General features: G+C 34.8%; 1 protein-coding gene across 1 annotated transcript; it reads right to left on the bottom strand.

The window, feature by feature from the left end:
• Positions 1–12481: 12481 nt before the first annotated feature.
• Positions 12482–23269, bottom strand: NTS (neurotensin). The gene is made up of 4 exons (XM_019754922.3): positions 23066–23269; positions 20791–20852; positions 15280–15504; positions 12482–12826 (listed from the first exon to the last, which is right to left on the bottom strand). The coding sequence occupies exons 1-4, from the start codon at positions 23136–23138 to the stop codon at positions 12677–12679; spliced, it is 510 nt and encodes a 169-aa protein (XP_019610481.1). The 5' UTR covers positions 23139–23269; the 3' UTR covers positions 12482–12676.
• Positions 23270–24065: the final 796 nt, after the last annotated feature.

Genomic DNA, 24065 nt, shown 5'->3' with positions numbered 1-24065 from the left:
CTTCTGCTCTCTATTTCTAAGTAAACTCAACCTAGCCAACTCATTTGATAGTTTGTAATGGAGTAGCTCTACTTGTCCCAAGAAGTCTTTCTTGGCGAAAAGCTTACATAAGGAATAAACAGACCTTGTTTCTAATTCCAGTTCTGTAATATATTAGCTCTGTGTCCCTAAGCTATATCACTTTGCTACTCTGTACCTCAAATATATCTGAGAAGTTAAATATATTGTATAGGAGTGGTCACCGATCTCCTTCCTCTTCAGCCAACCAAAGAGAACATATGTAGTAGTTATCACCACACATCCCTCCTCAACAGGAGGAGAAGCTGTTTCAGAGGGAACTATTTATCAGAGACGTCATGATACAGGATCAGTGACAGGGAAATAAAAGCAGAACCTGAAAGGCCAGGGAAGAGGGAGTTTTCAGTAGAGCTCGCAAGCTCCTAGTGGAGAAAACTGTCCTGTTCACAGCTTTGTCCACAGTGCCTACTCCAATACTTGGTATAAGCTCAGGAAATATTTGTTTACTAACTGAATAAATGAGGCTAATTTGTTTTAAGATTTCTTTCGCTGCTATGAATGATTTTGAAATAAGATTCCTTCTTAAAGGTTAAGGTTTGATTCCAAAAGGAAATAATTAAAATTGTGTTAATAAACTGACTAAGGGAGAATAAAAAGATCTGAGAACCTCATTATAAATTTGTTACTCAGAGGTGGAAAAAGTGATGAAAAATGGATAGTGGAAAGTAAATCAGGGAAAATTACTTATTTCCAATGTTGTCCAGGATTAATTCTAACTCCTCAAAATAAGTATAGCATAGAGATAGACTTGGAATTAAGTTTCTTTCTTAAAATCTAATTTGTCATTTTAGTCAATTAATCAGTAAGTTAATACTTATTAAACACTAAATGCCAGACTTTTAGAAAAACGCCTTCTTTTCTCTGTTAGTATAAAGTAAGAATCAAATTAGTATCCAGTTGATGTTTGAATTGTCAGGCAAAGTTCTTTAACATGGCCAGTGTCTGCATATGGAAAGAATGTGTCCTGTACAAGGACGTCCAGAAGAGAGGCCAGGTGGACACATATTCTGGTTTTGTACCCAGTCACACAGCTATGTCCACTGGGTAATTTAGCCTCACAGTAGCCTTGGTCTTTATAAGTGTTTTGTATTCCAATGATCTAATCCAAAACGAACTGAGTTTGTTTATTTGCCATGTGTTGCCACGCAGCAGCCTACCCATCTGTCTCCGTGTACCTGCCCCTAAAGAAAGGAGAGTCTGTGAGATGGATCCTTTCAGGGACTTTGCTTCACTTTTGTACTTGCACCTTATGTGTCCCTGTTTGGCCCCAGAAAAATGGCTTGTCAGCCAATGATGAGTAAGATTTCCCACAGGGGGGACAACTCAAGCCAGGCACAGTCAAGTGGGGACCAACAGGAGAACCCACGGGGTTCATAGAGGTGGGCACAGCCCCCCACCTTCCCCAGGCTAAGGAAACCCTCAGCCTCTGTGGCTGCATTCCTTCCCAAAACCTGCAAGGGAAGTGATTCAATGATGTGCCCTCCATCTATTCATATGCATATAGGTTTTGTCCCTTGGGGAAGTACAAAAGTCCTGAGACTTATGGTTCTGCTGCCTGCAGGCAAGGGTGATTGGCTTGAATCAGTTTCCTATTATGATGTATAGGATTCACAGATCTTGAGATTGACAAGCTTTATCTCCTTTACTTCCCCACCTAACTAATAAAAGCTAATGCATAGGCCCTGATTTGGAGTCCAGTCCTTGAGACTGGGTGTCCATTGGCCCTGCTTATAATCTATTATTGGCTACTGTCTTTTTTTAACCCTGCGCTGCCCTCCTCACTCCCGTAGTGTGGCACACGAGAGCCATGTACATCTTAACCGGCGATAAAATGCAAGTAAGAGTATAAAGTTTTTGAAAACTTTCTTAATAGATTTTTAAATTAAGTAAAGGATTTCGAAAGATACTTGTTTTATAATACTAACTGTTACATTTCACAATTAATAAAAATGGTTGGTAAAAGGTCAGTTTAATTTTTATATTATTTTTAGTACAACAAAAGTGGACACTTGGGGAAAACAAATGGCTTTTCTTCTCAAGAACCTTGTTTTTAGGCATTAAATAGAAAGATAAAAAGCTGAATTAACTTTTCATATGCAAATAAATGGGAATGAATAATAACTAACATTTTCATTTGTTAAAAAGGCAAAAAGATTTACATACTTGTAGAACAAGTATAAAAATATAAAAAAAAAAATTTTGTTAACATTTCATTATGGTTCTCGACTTTTTCTGTCTGACTTATTTCGCTTAGCATAATAATCTCAAGATCCATCCATGTTGTCACAAATTGCACTATTTCTTTTCTTATGGCAGAATAGTACTCCATTGTGTATAAGTACATCTTCTTTATCCAATCATCTATCAAAGGACATTTTGGTTGTTTCCATGTCTTGGTCACCGTAATAATGCTGCAGTGAACATAGGGGTACGTATATTTTTATGGATAAATGTTTTCAGATTTTTTGCGTAGATACCCAGGATAGGGATTGCTGGGTCATATGGTAATTCTATTCTTAACTTTTTGAGGAAGCTCCACACTGCTTTTCATAGCACCTGCACCAATCTGCATTCCTACCAACAGTGTATGAGGGTTCCTTTTTCTCCACAGCTTCTCTAACACTTGTTATTTGTCTCGTTGATGGTAGCCATTCTAACTGGTATGAGATGATATGGTAGTTTTTATTTGTATTTCTCTGATGATTAGTGATCTTGAGCATTTTCTCATGTCTATTGGTCATCTGTATGCCTTCTTTGGAGAAATGTCTATTCAGGTCCTCTGCCCATTTTTTAATTGAATTGTTTGTTTTTTTGTTGTTAAGTTGCATGAGTTCCTTATATATTTTGGATATTAGCCCCTCACTGGGGGCATTGTTTGCAAATATCTTCTCCCACTCTGTTGGTTGCCTTTCTTTTTTGATGGTTTCTTTTGCTGTGCAGAAGCTTTTTACTTTGATACAGTCCCATTCATTTATTTTAGCTTTTACTTCCCTTGCCTCTCAGGTCAAATTCACAAAATCCTCTTTGAAACCAAGGTCCATTAGTTTAGTACTTATGTTTTATTTTATGTTGTTTATTGTTTCAGGTCTTATATTTAGGTCTTTGATCCATTTGGAGTTAGTTTTTGTACACAGTGACAGATAGCAGCCCAGTTTCATTCTTTGGCACATGGCTTTCCAATTCTCCCAGCACCATGTATTGAAGGGGCTATATTTTCTCCATTGTATGTTTTTGGCTCCTTTGTTGAAAATTATCTGATGTGTCGGATATAAAACTAACAGCAACAAAGGAACAAGACAAACAAATAAATAAACAAAACTCATAGACAGGGACAATAGTTTAGTGGTTACCAGAAGGGAAGGGGGGAGGGGAGTGGTAGATGAGGGTCAATGGGATCAAACACATGGTGATGGAAGGAGAACTGACTCTGGTTGGTGAACACACAATGTGATATATAGATGATGTATTACAGAATTGTACACTTGAAACCTATGTAACTTTACTAACCATCGTCACCCCAAAAAACTTTAAACAAAAACAAAAACAAAAGACATTTCATTATGGCCATTTAATGATTATAGTTTGCACAGAAAACATAGAAACTTATTCGGAAGAAAGCAGCAAAATAAATATTTATGCGTAATGTAGCAAACATACTTAAAAAGATAATGCAGAAAGTATTCAAACAACTCTTCATTCAATTACTGATATTTTTATGATAAAAAACATTAGAGTGTATTGAAATGTTTAGTTTGAGAATTTATGTAATTAGCAAGTTAATATGAAATTGGAAAACATATTTAAGAATATTATGTTCATTTTTTTCATCCACCAAATGGTGTGTTCCTGCTGAAACACACAGGGATAGACTAAGATCACAGGCTTTGGAGTTAAACACATTCGAGTTTAAATCCTAATTCTATTATCCACTGCTAATAGGGCAAGTCATTTAATCTCCCCTGAGACTTAGTTTTCTTATCTATAAAATAGGATTAATAATATCTATCTTTAAATAATGTTGTATATTTTTATATAATGTTGTACCCTTTATGTAATATTGTAAACATAGATTTACAATAAGAGAACATACAAATAAAATCCCAGAAACATAACTGGACTTCTAATTTTGTAAATTATATTGTAAATATTGTTATTGCTTCTAAAACACATATTTCATGCAATATAACAATTATCAATATAATTTGCATTAAAATTTACACTTGATTTGTAGCTTTCAGGCTCCAAAGGAGGCATAAGGACTCGATGAAATCGTTTCAGCTATGTTGAGGTAAAATTGACAAAACTAAAAGATAATTGAAGTGTACAACATGTTGATTTGATATGCATATACTCTCTAAAAGGAATGCCCCCACTGAGCTAATTAATGTGTTCATCACCTCATATATCTACCTTTCTTTCTCTGTTTATTTTTTAGGCGGTTTCAGTTATATAATACTGTTATCAATTATAGTTACTATATTATACATTAGATCCTCAAACTGTATTCATCCTATAACTGAAAGTTTGTACCGATTTACCAACCTCTTCCAATTTGCCCCATCTTCTGGCAACCACTATCTTACTCTCTGTGTCTGAGTTCAACTTTTGCATTTAGATTCCAAATGTAAGTGATAATATTGTTGGGGCCCAAGACACATCACCCCAAAATATCCCACAGGAGTGCAAATACCTCTACTAGGTAATGGTTTTGTTTTCTTTGAATACCGGGGGTGCCAAAAAATGTATACAAGTGAACGCTTTGGTCAACGTTGCTCAAGCAGTAGTTTGCTCTAATCAGAAGAGTCTGGACGCTGATGGTAACCATTTTGAGCACCTCTTGTAATTGCAGAAGTCAAACATGACTTGTATTCATCTTTTGTTATTGGTATATATTGAATATTACAATTTTAATATAGTTTTCCTTTCTTAAACTGTGTATACATTTTTTTGGCACCCTCTGTACATACCAAGTAGTGAAATTGCTGGACCATATGACAGTTCTGTTTTTAATTTCTTGAGGAACCCCCATAGTGTTTCCTTGTGTCCTGCAATACAAGAGCTGTGGGGAGCAAGGAGGGCGGTGCAGGGTTAAGAAAGACAGTAGCCAAGAATAAAGTGTAAGCGGAGCCAAGGGACTCAAGCCTCCAGGACTGAGCCCAGAATGGAGCCAATGCATAGCTTTTATTAGTTAACGATGAGGAAGTAAAGCTTGTTAATCTCAAAGTCTGTGAGTTACGTGCCTGCTGGCTGTCTTCCTGAAAGTCCCAATTGCACTCCAGCACGTACTGTGCCTTCACATCCATGCACAACCCCAGGGAATGGAGTCATTGTTCTGAAACCATCCATTGAAGGGGAGTGATCGATATCATTCCACCAGGTCTCAGTTTGCTGAGGCATCCCCTCAAGGAAGCTTTACCGATATCTTTCCATCAGGCCTCAGTTTGCTGAGGCACTCCCTTGTGATATCCTGGGAAAGGCACGGGGGAATAAACATTTCGGCAGCTGTAAGAAAACAGTGTTTTCCATGGTTTTGTACTCGTTTACATTCCCACCAACAGTGGACAGGGGTCTCCTTTTCTACACATCCTCACCAGTATTTATCCCTTCGCTTTTTGATAATAGCCATCCTAATAGGTGCAGTATGATATTGTGGTTTTGATCTGCATTTCCCTCGTGGTTAGTGATGTTGAACACCTTTTCATGTACCAGTTGACCATTTGCATACCTTCCTTGGACAAATGTTTATTCAGGCCCAAACCCATTTTGCGATAGGGTTATTTAGTTTTTTTTTGCTATTGAGCTGTAAGACTTCCTTATATATTTTGGTTATTAACCCCTTATCCGGTAAATGATTTGCAAATATTTTTTTCCTATTCCATTGTTGCCTTTTTATTTTGTTGATTGTTTCTTTTGTTTTGCAGAAGCATTTTAGTTAAATATAGTCCAATTTTGTGATTTTGCTTTAGTTCTTTGTGCCATATCCAAAAAATTATAGCCAAGACCAATGTCAAGGAGCTTTCCCTTCTGTTTTCTTCGAGGAAATTTATGGTTTCAGGTCTTAATTTTAGGTTTTGAATCCATCTTCAGTTAACTTTTGTGAGAGGTGTAAAATAGGAGTCCAGTTTCAATTTTTGCATTTGAATATGCAGTTTCCCAGCACCATTTATGGACAAGACTCCTTTTCCCTTACCAGATGTGTGTACAAGAGCCTTCAAGGGAGCTACTGACAAGTTAGTTTTATTATTGTAGTAAGCCAGAAGGAGAAGTTGGGGAAGTGTCCATCAGCTTCCCTGGTCTCTGGGAAGGATGTAGCTGGCTTAGATGTGTGCTAAAATTAGATTTTGTACCCTCAGGAAACAGTTTATACAGTATGCAGTCAGATCCCTTTCAAAGAAAGACAGAGAGATGGGTGTTTTTGCCTGTTCCTTCTTCTCTGAGCACTGGGGTGATAGCCATGGCCTTTCTCACACCTTTTAGAAAATGCTTGTTTGCTAAGGTCCTTTGGGACTCAGGAATGCAAACCCCGTTGGCTATCGAAGACAGAGATCCAGGAGCCTGTCCCCACGTGGCAACGGCAAAAGCTGAGGCACCAGACATGTCCCCAAACTCTTTGCAGGAGGATGATGGCAACTTGGTTTTATTTTTGGAGCAGGCTGGAGGGTGAAGGTGGAGGAAGTGTCCTGCAGTCTCCCTGATCTCTGGGAAGGATCCAAGCAGCACCTAGCCCTGTGTTAAAATTAGAAGTCAGAGCTCAAGCAGCAGCTGTACAATATGCAGATAGACTAGATACCTTTCAGGGCAAGATTGGGAGATGGGCATTTTGGCCGCACTCTCTGTACTGAGCCCTGGGATTACAGCCAAGGCAAAGTGCTCTCATCCTGGTAAGGAAAGGACTGCTTTTCTGTTTACTATAGTCTCATGGGTCTCATGGACACAAGTCACATTGGCTTTCAGGGTCAGGTGTTTTGGGGGCCCTATCCCTTAGATGGGAGTCTTAAAAGTAAGGGCACCAGATATTCAGTCCAAATTATTTCTTCCTCAGGGTGACTGGGAGTTGGGCATTCCCTCCCAATGGTATGACATTGTTCCAGGGCTGGGTTTTATGGCAAGAGTGTGTCTCAGCCTTCCTACCTGTTTCACTGTGGGTATTTTCTCATTTACTTGATGTGCAAGAGTTGCTCAGCTACTGTCTGGATTTCCTTCGGAAGGCATTGCTCCATGTGTAGTTGCATAATCCAGGGTGTCTATGGGAGGAGGAGATCAGGAGTCTTCTATAGCACCAACGTGGTCATCTCCAGAGCAACGCTGGATGTAAATCCAAGTCTCCCCAAGCTCAAATTATCCCAGCAGTGACTGGGGATCTCAAAAAGTATGACTACTAAACAAGGTTCTTGACTTGAAATCTCAAAATAACCTTAGAATATTTCTTCCTTCTTTCCTTCTACATTCAAGGACCAGTTTATGCTAGTTCTTTTTATGTGTCACAAATCCATTTCTTCCCATGTCCACTAGTACCATTTTCACTTAGGAATTTTTGTTTGTTTTCTTCTCACAAGGGATCTAAGAGACAGAGAAAAAAAAGAAAAAAGGAAGGAAGGAAGGAAGGAAGGAAGGAAGGAAGGAAGGAAGGAAGGAAGGGGAAAGAAAGAAAGAAAGAAAGAAAGAAAGAAAGAAAGAAAGAAAGAAAGAAAAGAAAAGAAGACAGAAAAGGAAGAAAGAAAAGAAAAAAAGGATAATTTCCTCAAGCTGCCACTGTTAATGAAGATGAGCTTCACCATCTCAGAGTCTGTGTCGCTTCACATAAAGAAAAAACAGGTACATCTTCTAGATATCTGAGCTCATACCAAACCTTGTGACAGGTAATCTCTGAGTAGGGGCTTAAAAATCTGTAGAAAGTATATCCAGTACCTCTTATTATAAGAGAAAGAGTCCTTCTGATGCTAGTTCATTCATTCACAAAACAAATCCTTACTGACACTTTCCACGCCTTGTGCTCAACCTTGGGAATACAATGATTAATAAGAAAGACAAAATCTCTGTCCTCACAGAGCTTACACATTCAAGGAGGGGGTGGTAGACTATAAACAATTAAGTAAATAAATGACTATACAAGTTCAAGTTACGCTGTGTGCTATACTGATACCTACCAGCCAAAGACCACCAGGACCACACTCACACAAAGTCACGCTTAGTGGTACTGGAGATCTCATTCTGGGGGACGTCATGGGGCCTCTCAATAGTAGGGTACAAGTAGAGACCTCGTGCAGAATTTGGGCTTGTGTTAGATGATTTGGAGAATATGAGGTCTGACAATTAAGTTCGTGAACTTGTTGCAACGATGTTACTAACCTTTTATTGATATCAGAGGGATTCTTCATTATGAATTTATACCAACTGGACAAACAGTTAACCAAGTTTATTATTTGTAAGTGCTGAAAAGGCTGCATGAAAAAATTAGATGACCTGAACGTTTCGCCAACAATTCATGGCTCTTGCATCACAACAATGCACCAGCTCACACGGCACTGTCTGTGAGGAAGTTTTCAGCCAGTAAACAAATAACTGTATTGGAATACCCTCCCTTCTCACCTGATCTGGCCCCCAATGACTTCCTACGAAGATAAAGAAAATATTGAAAAGAAGACATTTTGATGACACTCAGGACATCAAGGGTAATACGACAACAGGTCTGATGGCCATTCCAGAAAAAGAGTTCCAAAATTGCTTTGAAGGGTGGACTACATGCTGGCATCAATGTGCATAGCTTCCCAAGGGGAGTACTTCACAGGTGACCATAGTGATATTCCGCAGTGAGGTATGTAGCACTTTTTCTAGGATGAGTTTGTGAACTTAATTGTCCAACCTCATATTCCAGGAAGTGTGGGTTTTCTCTGGCTTAAGTGACAATGAGGGGAATTCTAGGATTGGGTATTACAGTAGTTTTTATCCAGGAGGTGCGAATGGAACAGAGTTAAAGCAGTAGTTAGTAAAGAAGTAGCAGTCACTCAAATTATATGGAAAAGGAGCATGTTTGATCATTTTTGTGGTTTGTGGTGTTTTTGTTTCTGTTTTTGCTCAGACATGATTACAGAGTGGTCTTGTTTATAGGAGAATACCATGCACTAGCTGTTGGTGCCAGGCCAACTCCCAGGTGATGGCTGTCAATGGCTGCTTTTCTTTTTCAAATCTGAAGAAAAATAAAGCAAATTAAATGGAGATATTGACTCAGGGATAAATGTTATTTAAGATAGGGTGTTAAGAAAAGTCCTCATTGTACGTATGTATTTGCAGAGATCTGAATGATGTGGAGAAATAAACCATGGAAAGGCCTAGAGAAGATGGTAACAATTAAAATAATGGTTGAGATGTTGTACCAATGAGTCTGAAAAGTACAGTGTGTTAAATAAGTTAGAAATGCATTTCTCTTTCAAGTGACAGCCTGGTTAGTCCAGGAGAGTGAGGGAGCTTTGCTCAAGGCCTTAAACTCTATTTATCAGTGCCATACTCAAGAGAATGATATCCATTTGTGTGGTTAAGATAAATTGGAATTTAAGACAAAAAAATGAGGAAAAATTAAAAATTTGAGGAATTAGATTTCTCTTTGTTTTAAAACAGCCACACGTTGTGCACATTTTTTCCTACTACACGTCCCATTATCTCCAACTTTGTCATTGCTAGTGACAAGAAAGGCTGGAAATGTGGCCTCTAGCTGGATGTCCTATATACTCAGGAAAAATAATTTTCTGCCAGAAGAACTTTCCAGAAAAGAGGTTACAGCAGCTTTAAAGGCTATGGAGCAGAAACAAGCCACATATGTTAAAGGAATTGCAAGAAGGACAATGTGACTGGAGGAGAATAAGTGAAACTAAATTGAGAAATAAGCAAATGCCAGATGGTTAAAGGGCTTCTAAGATAGAATTTGGGTTTTATTCAAAGTGCAATGGAAATACATGGTTAGATGTTGAGAAGAGGTGTGTGGCATAATCTAATTAATATTTTTTTAAAACTGTATTCTGCTAGGTGAATGCAGATGGATAAAAATTATAACAGGGAGAGCAGCTGGGAAGAAATTGCCATAATCCCAGGGAGAGAACTTGTAGCTTAGGGCAGTAGTGGTGGATGTGGCCAGAAGTAGATGGATTTGAGATGTATTTTGAATGCAAAGCCAACAAAAGTTCTTAGTTGATGAAATGGTGGGTGTGTGTTAAAGAGAGGAGTTAAGAATGACTACTAGATTTTCAGGCTGACCATTTGCTGAGATGCGGCAGTGAAGGGGTAAGCCTCAGAAGAGAAGAGACACTTTCTCTATTGAAACGGAAAAGTGAGGGGTAAACGCAGGGTGGGTGTTACATTTGGTGGTAAGAAAAAGATGTAATTTTCTTATTTCTTTTAATTTTTAGTGAAGTAATTAGAAAGTCATCTGATGAAAATGAGGAGAATGACAAGTGTTGCATTTCAAAGAAGAAGAGAAGGTATAAAACAACTTTCAGTGAAAATTAGGGGGGAAAAAAATGATCAGGCAAATGTAGTAAGAGTCCTGGGAAGTACAAAGAACCCACTTGGTGCGTGTGATGAGTTTTAAGTGGGACTTTTCAACAAGGTTGATTGCTTTTTTCCAGCTATGTTTAGCTTCTCAGGTGAGGTCAGAATCAGGGGGAGATTTCAGTTTAACAGTGTTTTTTCATAGGCTCATATAAGATAGGACAGTGAGTTCATCGTTACAAGTGAGTGATTTTAATTTTGGGTCATAGAATCTAGGCCAAGTAAATATCAAAGTGAGGGCATGAGTAGAAGGTAAAGAGTGAAAACAGATCAGGGGGAGGGCAATGGGATGAGATAGGCGAGATAATAAATGTTGGAGTAGGTGTGCTAGATTATGTTATGTTGAGATTTTGGAGAGGTTTAACTCATTGGTAGTGGAAAGTTCTATGGTATGACCATGGAAGTGAATGGATGAGATGAAATGGATAAAATGTTTATTATTGGAAGTGAAGATGTCAGGAACCGGGAAAGAACATTATTGAATGGATCTTGTACATTTATGTGGAATTCTTCAAGGATAGTGAAGGAAGGAAGCAGTTAGGAGATCAGTAGTTGCTCAAAACACAGAAGGTTAGTGTGAAATTGCATCATGCTCTGTAGTTTTGAAAGAAAAAGGAAAAATGGTATGAAAGTGGCCAGAAGAACTATTAAATTTATGCTATTAATATGTTCCATGCATCATTTTAAACATTTTACATATATTGGACCATTTAATCCTCCTCCAAACCCCATTATTTTCCACATTTTGTGGCTGAGGTAACAGAGGTTATATAAGTTGACTAAGGTTGCTAGTGAATAATGGAGCTAAATCCAGACATTTTGACTCCAAAGTACGCACTCATAATCAATCACTCTGATATAGTTTCCTTCTTAGGATCACTTTCCTTCCTAGGATCACTGCTTTGGGCACTTTTTTAATGTTGAAAATAATACGATGGTGAAAGATGGTGGGGTGGTGGTTGTGAGAAGGCATGGTTTTATCACGAAAACTCAGAGGTCAGTGGGCTTCTCTTAAATCCTATGGAGTGGGGTTTAGCCTAAGGGAGAGGGTAATCTTATCAAAAGAACATGGAGTTCTAAAGGCTTCTTAATTCCAGAATAATTCATACCCGGATATTTTATTTCATAGATGACTATGGACTGAGTGGCAGCTCTGTGACAAGAGGTCTTAGATCCATATAAGAATGAGAGTCTAGGATGCCACTACTAATGGAATGTACCGGCTATGAGACCCACCGTAAGTATGCCTGGTCTTAAACAGAATATATGAGGAGTTATTTTAAGTATTCCTTTTGCCTCAAAATTTTCCTCCCAGTTGGGAACTATATTAGTCACATATAATCCTCAGTGAAGTTAAACATAAAGTTATCATTTACTAAATCAAGTGTGAGGGGGAAAAAGTCAATAAAGGGTAACTCTTCTAATAGATGAAAATCTGTGGAGAAGCATGTGGTTCTGATGGCTTATTATCTTTTTATTAACTATTAAGTTCATTTAACAGAAAAAGAAATTCAGTTGAAAATCATTCATTAAGCTAGGTATAATTATCGATAGTTCATTAATCATTCTTTTAATATGATCTTACCTCCGCATAGCTGAGAGATTCAGGAGTGAGTCTAGAAAAGAGCATGTATTTCTCTCAATTGAAAAAAAAAATCAGTCAAATAATAAAAGAAGTACTATTATTTTGTCTGGGGTTAATGATATGTAGGCTAGACTTTGCCATAGGACTGTTAAAATCTCTTACAATTTGGTTTAAAATGTCAAACATTTTGACTGTTTAAATAACCATTAAGTGCTTTACAAAATTACAAAACATTTTATGTGTGACTGAACATCTACTCCAATTATACACAACACATCATGCTCAAGATCTAAATTTATTTGAAAACATTGAGGCCAATTTACATTAATGCAGAAAAATCACATCCAATAAACCACAATTGTAGAGGAGACAAAATAATTATATTCTGACACATTTCCACACAAATGTAATTTGATATTTAATTAAAGAACGATAAGTCACAATCACATGTAAATAAAATATTTATCCATCTCAGTAGTAGTAAGACCCTCTTTTGAGTATGTAGGGTCTTCTGGGTTTATTCTCATATAGCTGGCGTTTCAGAATGTAAGGAATTTTTCTCTTTATTACTTCTTCCTTTTCATTTTTGTCATTTCCATCAAGAATATCTTCCTGAACTAACTGCAAGACAGACAAAATATGAATGAAACTTACATGCATGAAGTCTTCCATTTCAGAGTATTTTTCTACATTTTATCTCATTTGCTATTCTGACAGTAAAACCTTTGTGAATGAGATACATGAGGTCCAAAGCAATGAAGTGTTTTGTCTAAGGACAGAGATGACTATCAAATGGCTGAGAAAGAAGGAGAACGTGATTTTTCTGATTCTCTGTTCCGTTTTTCTTCCTAGTTCATCAGGCTGGCCTTGTTAAACATTTTCTTTATATGTCAAGATTATACACTAATATCCTCCAACTAAAGGAAAACACTTAATAAAACTTTGAGTATTTCAACTTATGTTAGACCAAAATGTTGTAAAAATATATCATAAATCAAAACGAATAGCTTTGACTCTAGTAAAACAAGATTGGCGTCAAAGGTCAACAATATTTTAAATTCAATTAAATTATTTACTGACTTGACTTGAAAGCCATCCCAAGATCAATTTCTCAGTCATAGAGAGGACACCTTGCTAACTTACTCATAGAAATTAACGTTTGTGAAAGCTAGGTATAAATGGTATGGGTCTCTTCAGACTGTGGTGCTTAATAATTAAAAGCAAGTTCAGATTCAGTAACTCAAGAGTGTTACTCTCCAGGTAGAATCTTGCCTAATATTTCATGGCGTATACCCCATTCTAAAATTAGTTTCAAACACTTTTTCTGATAATACTGTTCTTATTCAAAACTTTCAGCTAGCATAAAATATTTAAGAATTCCTTTTAGAGTTTTGCACATACTTTATGTGAAATTTAAAAAATGAATACTTAAGATAAGAATTGGATTCATTATTTGTTATTGTCTTTTAAATGTTGGGGTGACTATAACTAATACTGACAGAAGGCTAAGTTTTTAATCTTAATGCATATGCATTGAATCGTAACACAAAGTAGTACTTTATTTCAACCCACAGCTATTCAATTTGAGAGAAGGAAAAATAGCTACTGTCAGACAATCTAATTTCTTAATCTTTTGTTTCTCCCTGCATAGTCAGTCTGTAATTACTTGTACTGTGCTCTGAATGATATTATCATTTTATTTTAAATTACTCAGTAACATTTAAAATAGCAAAAATTCTAATCTCATGTGATTTGTCCGTATAACACTTCATTGAGTTATTTTTCTTTCCTGGATAAATAGAACATAATTAACATTCCGTAATGTAAAAGTCAGTATTTTTCAAGTGTTAATGACTTAATATTTTAAAGACTAAAAATTTAGCTGGAACTGGAATTTAGGGATGAATAGTCCAACAAGTAAAAATTAAAACTAGGTTTTTGGTTTTTCACCTAGAAAACATCTTTTGTTTATAAGTTAAAATAAACACTAGAAGTTCTGTTTTGCATTTCCTCTTCTCCACAGGGTATCTGTGATAGTTACAGAGATTGTTATTTAGCAGGGGTAGGCACCCTCAGGTCCCCAGTGTTGGTGTAAGCCCAGAATATAAATCATTAAGCACATTTCTCTTAGAGGGTAATCTGAAAGAAACGTTTCCCTTGTTGGGCAAATCTTTTTTAATTTTTTTTTTTTTTTTTTTTTTACTTTAAAGTCTCTTTCACTCTTCCAAACAAACATTCCCAAACCAAAGGTGGTGAGTCACCAGTGTCATATTTAATACAACAGATTCATCCAGTCCTTCACTGTAGTTCTGTATAATGGGATTTGGCTGTCTTGGCTATGGTGGCCCTGGTTTAGCTGCTAAGGATACCTGAAATCCACACATTCAATTGAAATTGAAATAAAATATATGGATATTTTAGATGCATTTGAATATATGTATATATATGATAGATGACATAGGACATATTATGTATTATATATGGTGCTTATATATGCATATAATATAATATATAACAATTTAAATATAATATATTATTTTAATGTAATATATTATATAACAAATTTTAATATATAATATATATTAAATTATATGGATTAATATATGCATTTGAATATATTAGGCAGAAGGATAAGGATGTATATTTACATTTATATATCCCTATCTTTCTGCCTAGTATATTCAAATACAAATGGAATCTTTAGTGTTTTGTGCTTGTTTATAGGTAAAACACATGACTTAGTCTTTCTAAGAAAACATTTTGAGTTCCCTATTTTGCTTAGGCACTGTACCATCACCACCACCAAAAGTTGCCATCTATTTCAGTACAATAAAAGCATGTGGATCTAATCTTCTTTAAGACATATCCCCCTTTTAAGGTTAAAGAAAAAAATATTTTGCTAAACTCCAAATATTTGAAAGACGCTCTGAAAACCTGAAAGAATGTTAACCTCAACATACGGTTTATTCTTCTTTAATATTTATAAGTCTTTCTGTTATGATAATGATCAGAATAAAAAACTTGGTACAAATGAGAGCTAACCATAATTATATGATATTTTGTTTTTGTTTTACCTCCCAGTGTTGAAAGGCCCTGCTGCGACAGATACTCCGGATCTGGTATATTGTCAACATTGCTTCCAAGCTAAAGCCATCTAAGGCAGCAGGAAATTTCCTTCTTGTCATAAGCTCTTCGTCATGAAACTCTCCTGCTTCCTCATCTTGGCTGTTCAGGTTATTTACAAGACTGCAAACACTCAGCAGTGTCATTTTCCAAGAGGGAACAATTGCCTTACTGGTCTGAAATACATATATTTAAAAAATGCATTTACAACTGAAATGAATAAGAAATAAATCTATGTTGTGATAAGCCATTACATTTTCGAGCCTAATTATTACCCTAGACTAATAAATATACTGTCTTTAATTTAGTAACTTCATATCACAAATTTGAATAGTGCCAATACCTCATATTATCTATTTTAAAAAATGCAATAAAGTTATACGTACACATGCACACCTACATGGACAAAGGCAGAAAGAAAATATAAATGACAATAAGTAGAAATATATAATAAATATATATGTATACATCACAGATGAAAATAGTAAAAATGCCATTCTCTTTTTACTGCACTGCGGTGTAATGTCTAATGGAGCAAGGACTAAGATGATACTGATAGATTTAGACAATTACAATAGTAAGAGACCACTAATCTTTTTCAGACATTAAGAGGTGTCATAAGCAGTGTCACAGTTCACCCATTGATTTACAAATTATAATGTTTTCTAGAATTACCATTCTTTTCTAATAAGATCTTGTCAGAAACCATTATTACCATAATCTGCAACTTTCCTATGTACCAACAATAATCAATGAGAAAACATAAGGACTTAGGATAAACTAAATGTGAAATAATTAGTAAAAATTAACAAAAATGTCAAAGGGCATCAATGAAAGAAAGCATAAATTTTTCCCAGAGGCCATAAAAAATTTTTTGGAGGATCACAAAGGCATGATGGGAAGACTAAATAACAGTAGTATCAGGTGTCAATTCTCTCTGAATTACTCTCCAAATGTAATGCAATTGCAAATCAAAGTTCTAATTTGCAAAATATGGGGAGATTAAAAGTTAGAGGAGGGGACTTGGCAAAATAATTATGTTAATTTGGAAACATGAATGTGTGAGAATAACCAAGAAGAGATAGAAAAATAGAAAGGTAACGAGCAGGAACTTTACTAGATATTAAAATGTATTTTAATGCTTCACTAATCAAAGGAATGAATTAATAGAGCAAGAATAAACATAAATCTCAAGAGAAGATAATGTTCAAAAATAGATCCAAGTACATATGGGTGTGTAATGTATAGCAAAGTTTGCATTTGAAATCCTTGGAACTTAAATCTGGATTTAGATCTAGTTATAACTTTTCTTAACATATATTATAATAATATTCAGATGTATTAATATGAATAAAAATTAAATAGTGTGTAAATATGTAGAATTTATTTTATCAACCCCAAAAGATATCATTGAGCAAATACCCAAACTAGAATCCATAAACAAAAAGATAATTCTAAATACATAAATATGTAAATTATCCCTCTGGAAAAATAACAGCCTGAACTAAAATTGAAAGCAATCTATACTGTAAAAGCTGCCACTAAATGTTAATATCCTTAACACTGATGGAACACTTCAAAAAGAAGGTGGTGAATACCCAAATTAAAAACAAAACAAACAAACAAACAAACAAAAAACTAAACTAAACATTTTAAAAATTGGATAAGTAGTATGAACAGACTAGTCACAGAATCTCTTATCAAAGAAGAAATATATAAAAGAAACATGTGAAATTATGTTCAGCTTGGCTACCATTAGATCTGAAGACTTTAAACTGAAGACTTTAAAAAGTACAAGTACACTCAGTGGTGTACTTATGGGAACATGTGGACACAGACACTTCCTTACCTAAATGTTGGTCTGGGTGCAGATTGGCATAATTTCTTGAAGGGTGTTTTGGCAATATGTATTAAAATTGCAAATGTACATATCCTTTGATTATGATATTATCCTAAAGACAGGCAAATCTAAGTACAAAGATGTTCACTATAATGTTTTCAACAGTTTAGAAATCCTTTCAACTACTCCCCTTGCATATGATTATGTAGCCATTGTTTGAAATTTTCTGCTATGAAAACTGAGAGGAAATATTGTGTGACAACAATATCTAATGTCCCTCCAACGAATGGGGTACTATAATATTTCATTGGGAAAGCTCTTTAGAGATCATCTAACTGAGTAGTTTTCTAGGGAGGGTGTATTCCTTAGAACACTAGTTCTGCACTCTATTTTTTTGACAAAAGCAGTTCCATTGTCAAGTAAATTGGAAAACTTGAATTTAAAGAAACTTTAAAGGCTCTTTACTTGCACATATTCATTGTAACTTTTCAGTGGTGCCAATACAGTTCCAATGTTTCCCAAACTAATTTGAGCACAGAAGGCTTTATTCATAAAGTATCTGTCAGGCCTAGTGTTATCTGATTATTTTTGGATGGGAAAACTGAGTTAACCTTGTTCCCTTCTGCCAGTTAAAATAGGCACTACATCACTCAACTGTTTAATGTTACATTAACTCACCCCTGTCATCTCTAGGAAGCACAGCAGAGAAAGCATTCTTGACCAAAAGATGTCTGAGTAGACATGTATTTGAAAACATTTTGTACAAGGTTTAAACTGTTTCACTCAGGAAACTAACCAAGACCCTCTCCTCAACTAAATCTGAGTCAGACTCCTCTGAGCCCTCTTCTTGATTAGGTCTGAACCTTGGATTCTGTCCTTGTTCTATTTAGTCATGTTTTAGCAAAAATCCTGCTAGAATTAGTGACAATGCCTCACCCTTGGTATCTGATCACTTAGAAATATCTGATACTGGATCAATTTTCCACCCTCAATATCAGAATCCTGCTGAGTTGTCTTGGAAAAATCCTCCTAGCCTTAATGTTTCCTCTTAGTAATTTTCCATCCACTGACTCCCCCCACTCCTTAGCTGTAAATCCACATTTGTCTTTGTTGTATTCAGAGTTGAGTCCAATCTCTGCAAAATCCACAGTGCAGTAGTCTTCCTTACTATCTTTAATAAGTGTTATGAATTTTTTCTTTAACAATAAACATTCTTATTAAATTATTGTATACAAATGTTTATAATAGACCTAAGCCTGTAGATAAGAAAGTTAGAATATTGTCTCCTCTTGTTTTTAAGATGAAGAAAACAAGAATATCTGTGGTTCCTACTTACCATTATTTGATTTAACTTTCTAATACTGAATAAGGTCCCAGTCAAATTTCGATTGCTTTAATAAATCAATATGACTAATAATCACTACCTGTAATATACTGAACTCAAATGAGTTCAGCACATGGTAAATTCAAACATTTCACTAAATTGAAAATAAAGTCGTCTGGGGTGGAGCTCTACAGCTTTTATAGTTGAATACGAAAGGTGAGGGTTAATAATGAAGCCTAGATTTCCACTGCTAATTCATAAATATTTATTAAATTCCTACTGTATACAAGGCATTGACTTTGATCATAGAAAATTAAAATATTCCAGCAGTTTTTCAGAGCCTTAACCAAACATAGTGTTAGGTTCTCTTTCTTTATAAACTATACCAAACTCAAGTAAACATAATTCTACTTATATAGTAAGGATAGTTGCACCAAAAACAAGCTCGTCCAATTAGGGAAGACAAACCTAAGGTGTCAAGACCTGAGTTGGTGCTTTGCTTCAGAAATTAGCAGGGGCTTTGAGCACTGCTTTCTTACCTTAACAACAGTTGAGTCTTCAGCCTTGGTCTCCCAGTGTTATAACAGTGATTTCACCAGGTGACTGCCTCGCTTCAAGATTTGGTTTTCTTTGAGAAACATCTTTTGGTTGAAAACCTTGTTCCCTAACTCTACATTTAGATAGCATTGATTGACTCATTCTGGACAAATCAATATAGTGTGATAGTATGGTGACAGGTATATCCTAATTGAGAATTTTTTTCCCCTAGTACAGGTTGGGATTTAGGAATCTTGCTTTCAAGACCTCTAAGCGAGGAATAATAGGGTCCAGTATACAAAGTTTCATTTGATTCAATAAAAACAATGAGCAGGTACAGATAACACTCCTGTTATAGGAATAATTTAAATCCAGGCATGGATTTAATGTAAATGTCTTGGAGGTCATTAATCCAACACCAGCATTTGTCCATCCATGGATGAATGGATGGGGAGGAGCTGAAATATATATATATATATATATACACAATGGAATATATAATGGGTTCTCGTCATCTGAGTTGGCATGGATAGACCTGGAAGGTATTGTGCTGAGTGGAGTATGTCAGACAGAGAAATACAGATGCAATGTGATTTTGCTTATATGTGGAATCTAAAGAACAAAATAAACAAACAAAACAGAAACAAACTCATAGATACAGAGAACATTTTGATGGTTGTTAGATGGGAGGGGTGTTGGGGGACAGGGTAAAAATGGGGAAAGGGTTAAGAAGTACAAATTGGTTATTACAAAATAGTCATCGGAATATAAAGTAAAACATAGGAAATATAGTAAATAATATGGTAATAATTATGTATAGTGCCAGGTGGGTACTAGACTAGTCTGGGAATCAATTTTCAAATTATATAAATGTCTAATTACTATGTTGTACACCTGAAATTAACATACAGCAATATTGAATGTCAAGTGTAATTGAAAAATTTTAAAAGCAGGGAAAAAAGTGAGGGGTAATAAGAGGTCCAAATTTCCAGGTATAAAGCAAATAAGTCATGGAGATGTAATGTACAGAATAGAGAATATAATCAATGATACTGTGACAGCATAATTCAATATCAGATTGTTGCTGGACTTATCACAGAGATCCCTTCTTTAGATAGATAGATAGATGTTGAATAACTATGGTGTACACCTGAAACTAATATTGTATGTTAACTATATTTTTTATAAAAATCTTTAAAAAATAATAAAGAAATGGAGGCAAGCTCTTGCTTAAAAGCAAATAATTCTTAAGTCACAGTTGTTGGATTAGATCTCAAAGCTTGTGTTTGCCAGTCTACTGCTATTTATACTCTACCACATTTCTTTCATGTATTGTCATGAACTTTCATTTTTCATTTAGGAACTCCATTTTACTCTCCCCAATGTAATAAAAAAAAGGCAAAAATGTCACTTAGTTTTCATTTATGTATTTAACATGAGGACAATATACCTTTCATCATACACAATTTGATAAGAATGGAAATGGGATTCTTTTAAACACATGTACATGTCCACATAAATAATATGTGACTATTTAATTAAAGTTACAATATACTGATTGATAGTCACTATAATTTCTTTCCCTGTCACATCAACACCCTTAACTCCTTTGAACTCAAGGAAAAGTTTCTCAAGAAAGGAAATGCCTCCCAATGAACTTTTCAGTCATGATGGGAAGTTATTACTATAGGAAAAGGACACCATGTTTATAATGAGAGTTCATATGTTTTTCAATCCTGGTTAAAGAAAAGAAAAAGTTACCTTTGATGTGTGCATATTGGTCAATAAATCTCCTTCTAACGCTTTCATTTCCTCTTCTGAATCTGAGTAAAATCAAAACCATATGTTTACTATATAATCACATATCATATAATTATATTGTAACCTGGAGATTTTAGATTAATCTCAAAAATAAATTTAGTCTTAGAGGCTTATCATCTTTCCTCTATTCAACTTAAAATAGTATTCAGAAAAAAATATATAGCTTTACTTCAGGCTAATAGGTAGCTAAATAAGAAGCACTTCTAAGAAAATAAACACGTGATTATATGCCAAAAAGGCTATTGACTATTTAGAGTTGTTTAATCTTTAAATCTCAGAATTTAAAAAAAAAAAAGAAAGATTAGATCATATAATCGAAGTCATCAAATATGCTGGTAAACTTTCAACAATAGTTTACATATATAGAATATATGCATAATGATATATAAAAACACAACATAATGAAAAGATGTGTACTACAGACATTTTAAGAAAACAACAAAAAAACAAAGAGAATTGCTTAGTGATAATTTTAGAATAAGACATTTAGATTTAAGTTGAACTGCTATTTTACAAAACAGACTTTGAAGAATTTGTTTTCTACTTTAACCAAGAATTTAGAAGTATGTGTATTTAGTGATTTTATCATAGTCCATTAAGGAAATCATTTAAGCAAAAGTGGAGATGTCTATCAATCTTGTTTTAGAATATCCTTTCCAGTTTCCTCTAATGGATATTCTATAGAGAAGAAAAATTAAGAAAATACTATAAGGTGGTAAAAATAAAGTTATAGAACATTGTAATAAGATGATTTAATTCAAACTCACTGATCTATATGTCATAAAAAAAAGCAGAAGTTAAAATGATTCACTTGTCCTTGCACAACATACTCTTATTAAAAGGAAGTGTCACACTTGAAGAAACCATTTGTCAAGTTGTATCTAGGAACCAAGTTACACCAGAGATCTTTTTCTCCTATTTTAGGGGTCCAATCTTTTTTTCAAAAGGAATAAAAAATTCCTTTAGCCATTTATAAAAAATGTATACCAAAATCCTCAGAAATTTTGGCTTATCACAGCAAGAAGTTTCAAGATTTATAAGGTATTTAATCTATAACCCAGTTTTCTCACATGTTTTAAGTATACTTCTAACCCCATGTAGCTGTTAGATAAACCCATAACTGTAGAAAATTTGGTATTTATTTCATTAAAATATTTGCAAAGTTAGAAGTTCAAGGTAGTTTTTTTAAAGATCAGAAGAAATTAAAAATTTTGCTAAATAACGTATCTTCTGATAGATTTAATTTCATAATTTAAATAAATTACAGCAGGAGTTTGAATTAAACATTTCAATGTCATATTTATAAGACAAAAATGTATAAAACAGGTTAAATGATTTTTCCTGCAATTATTCCCTGTTTTCTTTTTAATTTTGATGTGAACATTTAATTATTTTTCAACATCAATTGAAGTATATTACAGTCATTGTATTTCATGTTACTCTTCTAAATTTAAATCTTATTTTCAACATGAAAAATTGCTAGATATTTAGCAATAAATAGTTTCTCCTTAATTATCACATGGAAAACAGTCTATAGATAATTTTCATTAGTATCAAAATGCCAATTTTCCAAATGCATTTTGTATCAACTTAAATGACTTGCAACCAAATAAAATAATTAAATTAATGAGATGTGTATTTGTCACATAGAAAGACTATATAAAATATATTCTCAAGAAAGATGGGATATTTTCATATTTTTATAGAAATAATTTTCTATAAATAATGCTTCATTCATTTATTCATTAATCATCATTTTTTGCATTACTATCTTAACACACAGTTAAGAAAAATAATTTGGAGGAGGAAAAAACCACTTTGAATGAAATGGGTTTTAATTATGGGTTTTTATTTTGACAGACATCACCTCTGTACTCCTGCTTAGATACATAGTGACCCATCTAGTTGAAGTTTCATGTTTTTTGTTTGTTTGTTTTCCCCCTCTAGTAGTTACATTCTATAGCAGGGCATAAAGTGTTTCATTGAAATCCCTTTGGTTGCCTTGCAGATTTTAAAACAGAAAACAAACCTCTCAGTTTTTGTAATCTTAAAGACAGAAAAAGAAATATTCAGTGTCTATCACTAAAATGCAAATCTAGAATAAGGAAGAAACGCTTCTCCCTGGATACATTAATGTAAGTAGCAACACACTGCAAAAAAAAAAAGGAAAAATAAACCACTTGAGGGAGTTGTGAAAAGCAGCTGCTGCGCTTACCTGAGCACAGGCTCCAGGAGCTGAAAGCCAGGAGCATCATGCATACCAGCTGGAGTTTCATTCCTGCCATCATCTCCTTGAGATTTCTAGTGAGCCAAGTCCATAAACGGCAGAGACTCGCTGAACAGGGAGACTCTCTCTAGTGCTTCCTCCTGCCTTCAGCTGACTTTGACTGAACTATGAGAGATGCTCTGGCCATCCCCTATATATATATGTGTGTATATATGCAGGAGGATGATGTCATGATAGTACAGGGATTACCTTTTCAGGATGTACCCTCCCTTCATCCTCATCCCTCTCCTCCTCTCCCCACTTCCTCCTCCCCTTTTCCTTTGCCCCCTCTCTCCTCTCCCACTTCTGAACCTGGACTGAAAGTAACATCTTCCCTAATTGCCACTGCTACTCCAGATTTCTGACTCACAGAAAGAGTCATTCAAAAGCAATTCCATAGAGAGCATACTGGAAAAGAACTTGCAGTACCATTCTCTCTATTTCCTCTCGTTCCTTGACTCTAAGAAGTCATTTTGATTTTGTGAAGCATGTGATCTGTTATTTCTAAAATAAGCAACATCTCCAGGATGAATGCATGAACTCAGTGATTCTGTAGGTTTGAAAGTTCTTCAAGAGTTAGGACTCCTTTCTGATAACTCACACTTTTGAGCAAATAATTTGTAGTTTTGGGACTAATACAGGTCTTAGAAAATATATGCTAAAAGAAGGAAGAAAGTGAAAGATAAGCAAGGAATTCGTTACAATATTGGTGTTAAGCAAATAACTTTGATAAAGGAAAATAAAACAATTAAAAAGTACTAGCAGCTCTAAGGAATAGGACATTTTTCTGCTAACAACTTGAAAAAATTTTATTTTAAGTAACTGGGAGAATGACTGAAATATGTATGCTTACTTTTGATTAAATGTTGTAGAAAAACAATTTCAGGTTTATAAAGTCCAATTATAAATTATTTAGGTATTAGCAGGTGGAAAATGTATTATTGTGTCA

This window comes from Rhinolophus sinicus, chromosome 1 (genome assembly GCF_057876585.1).
Source record: "Rhinolophus sinicus isolate RSI-liver-muscle chromosome 1, RSI-T2T, whole genome shotgun sequence".
Classification (NCBI taxonomy): domain Eukaryota; kingdom Metazoa; phylum Chordata; class Mammalia; order Chiroptera; family Rhinolophidae; genus Rhinolophus; species Rhinolophus sinicus.
Note: the sequence above shows the minus strand (reverse complement) of the source record. Positions and strands in the feature narration are given on the sequence as shown.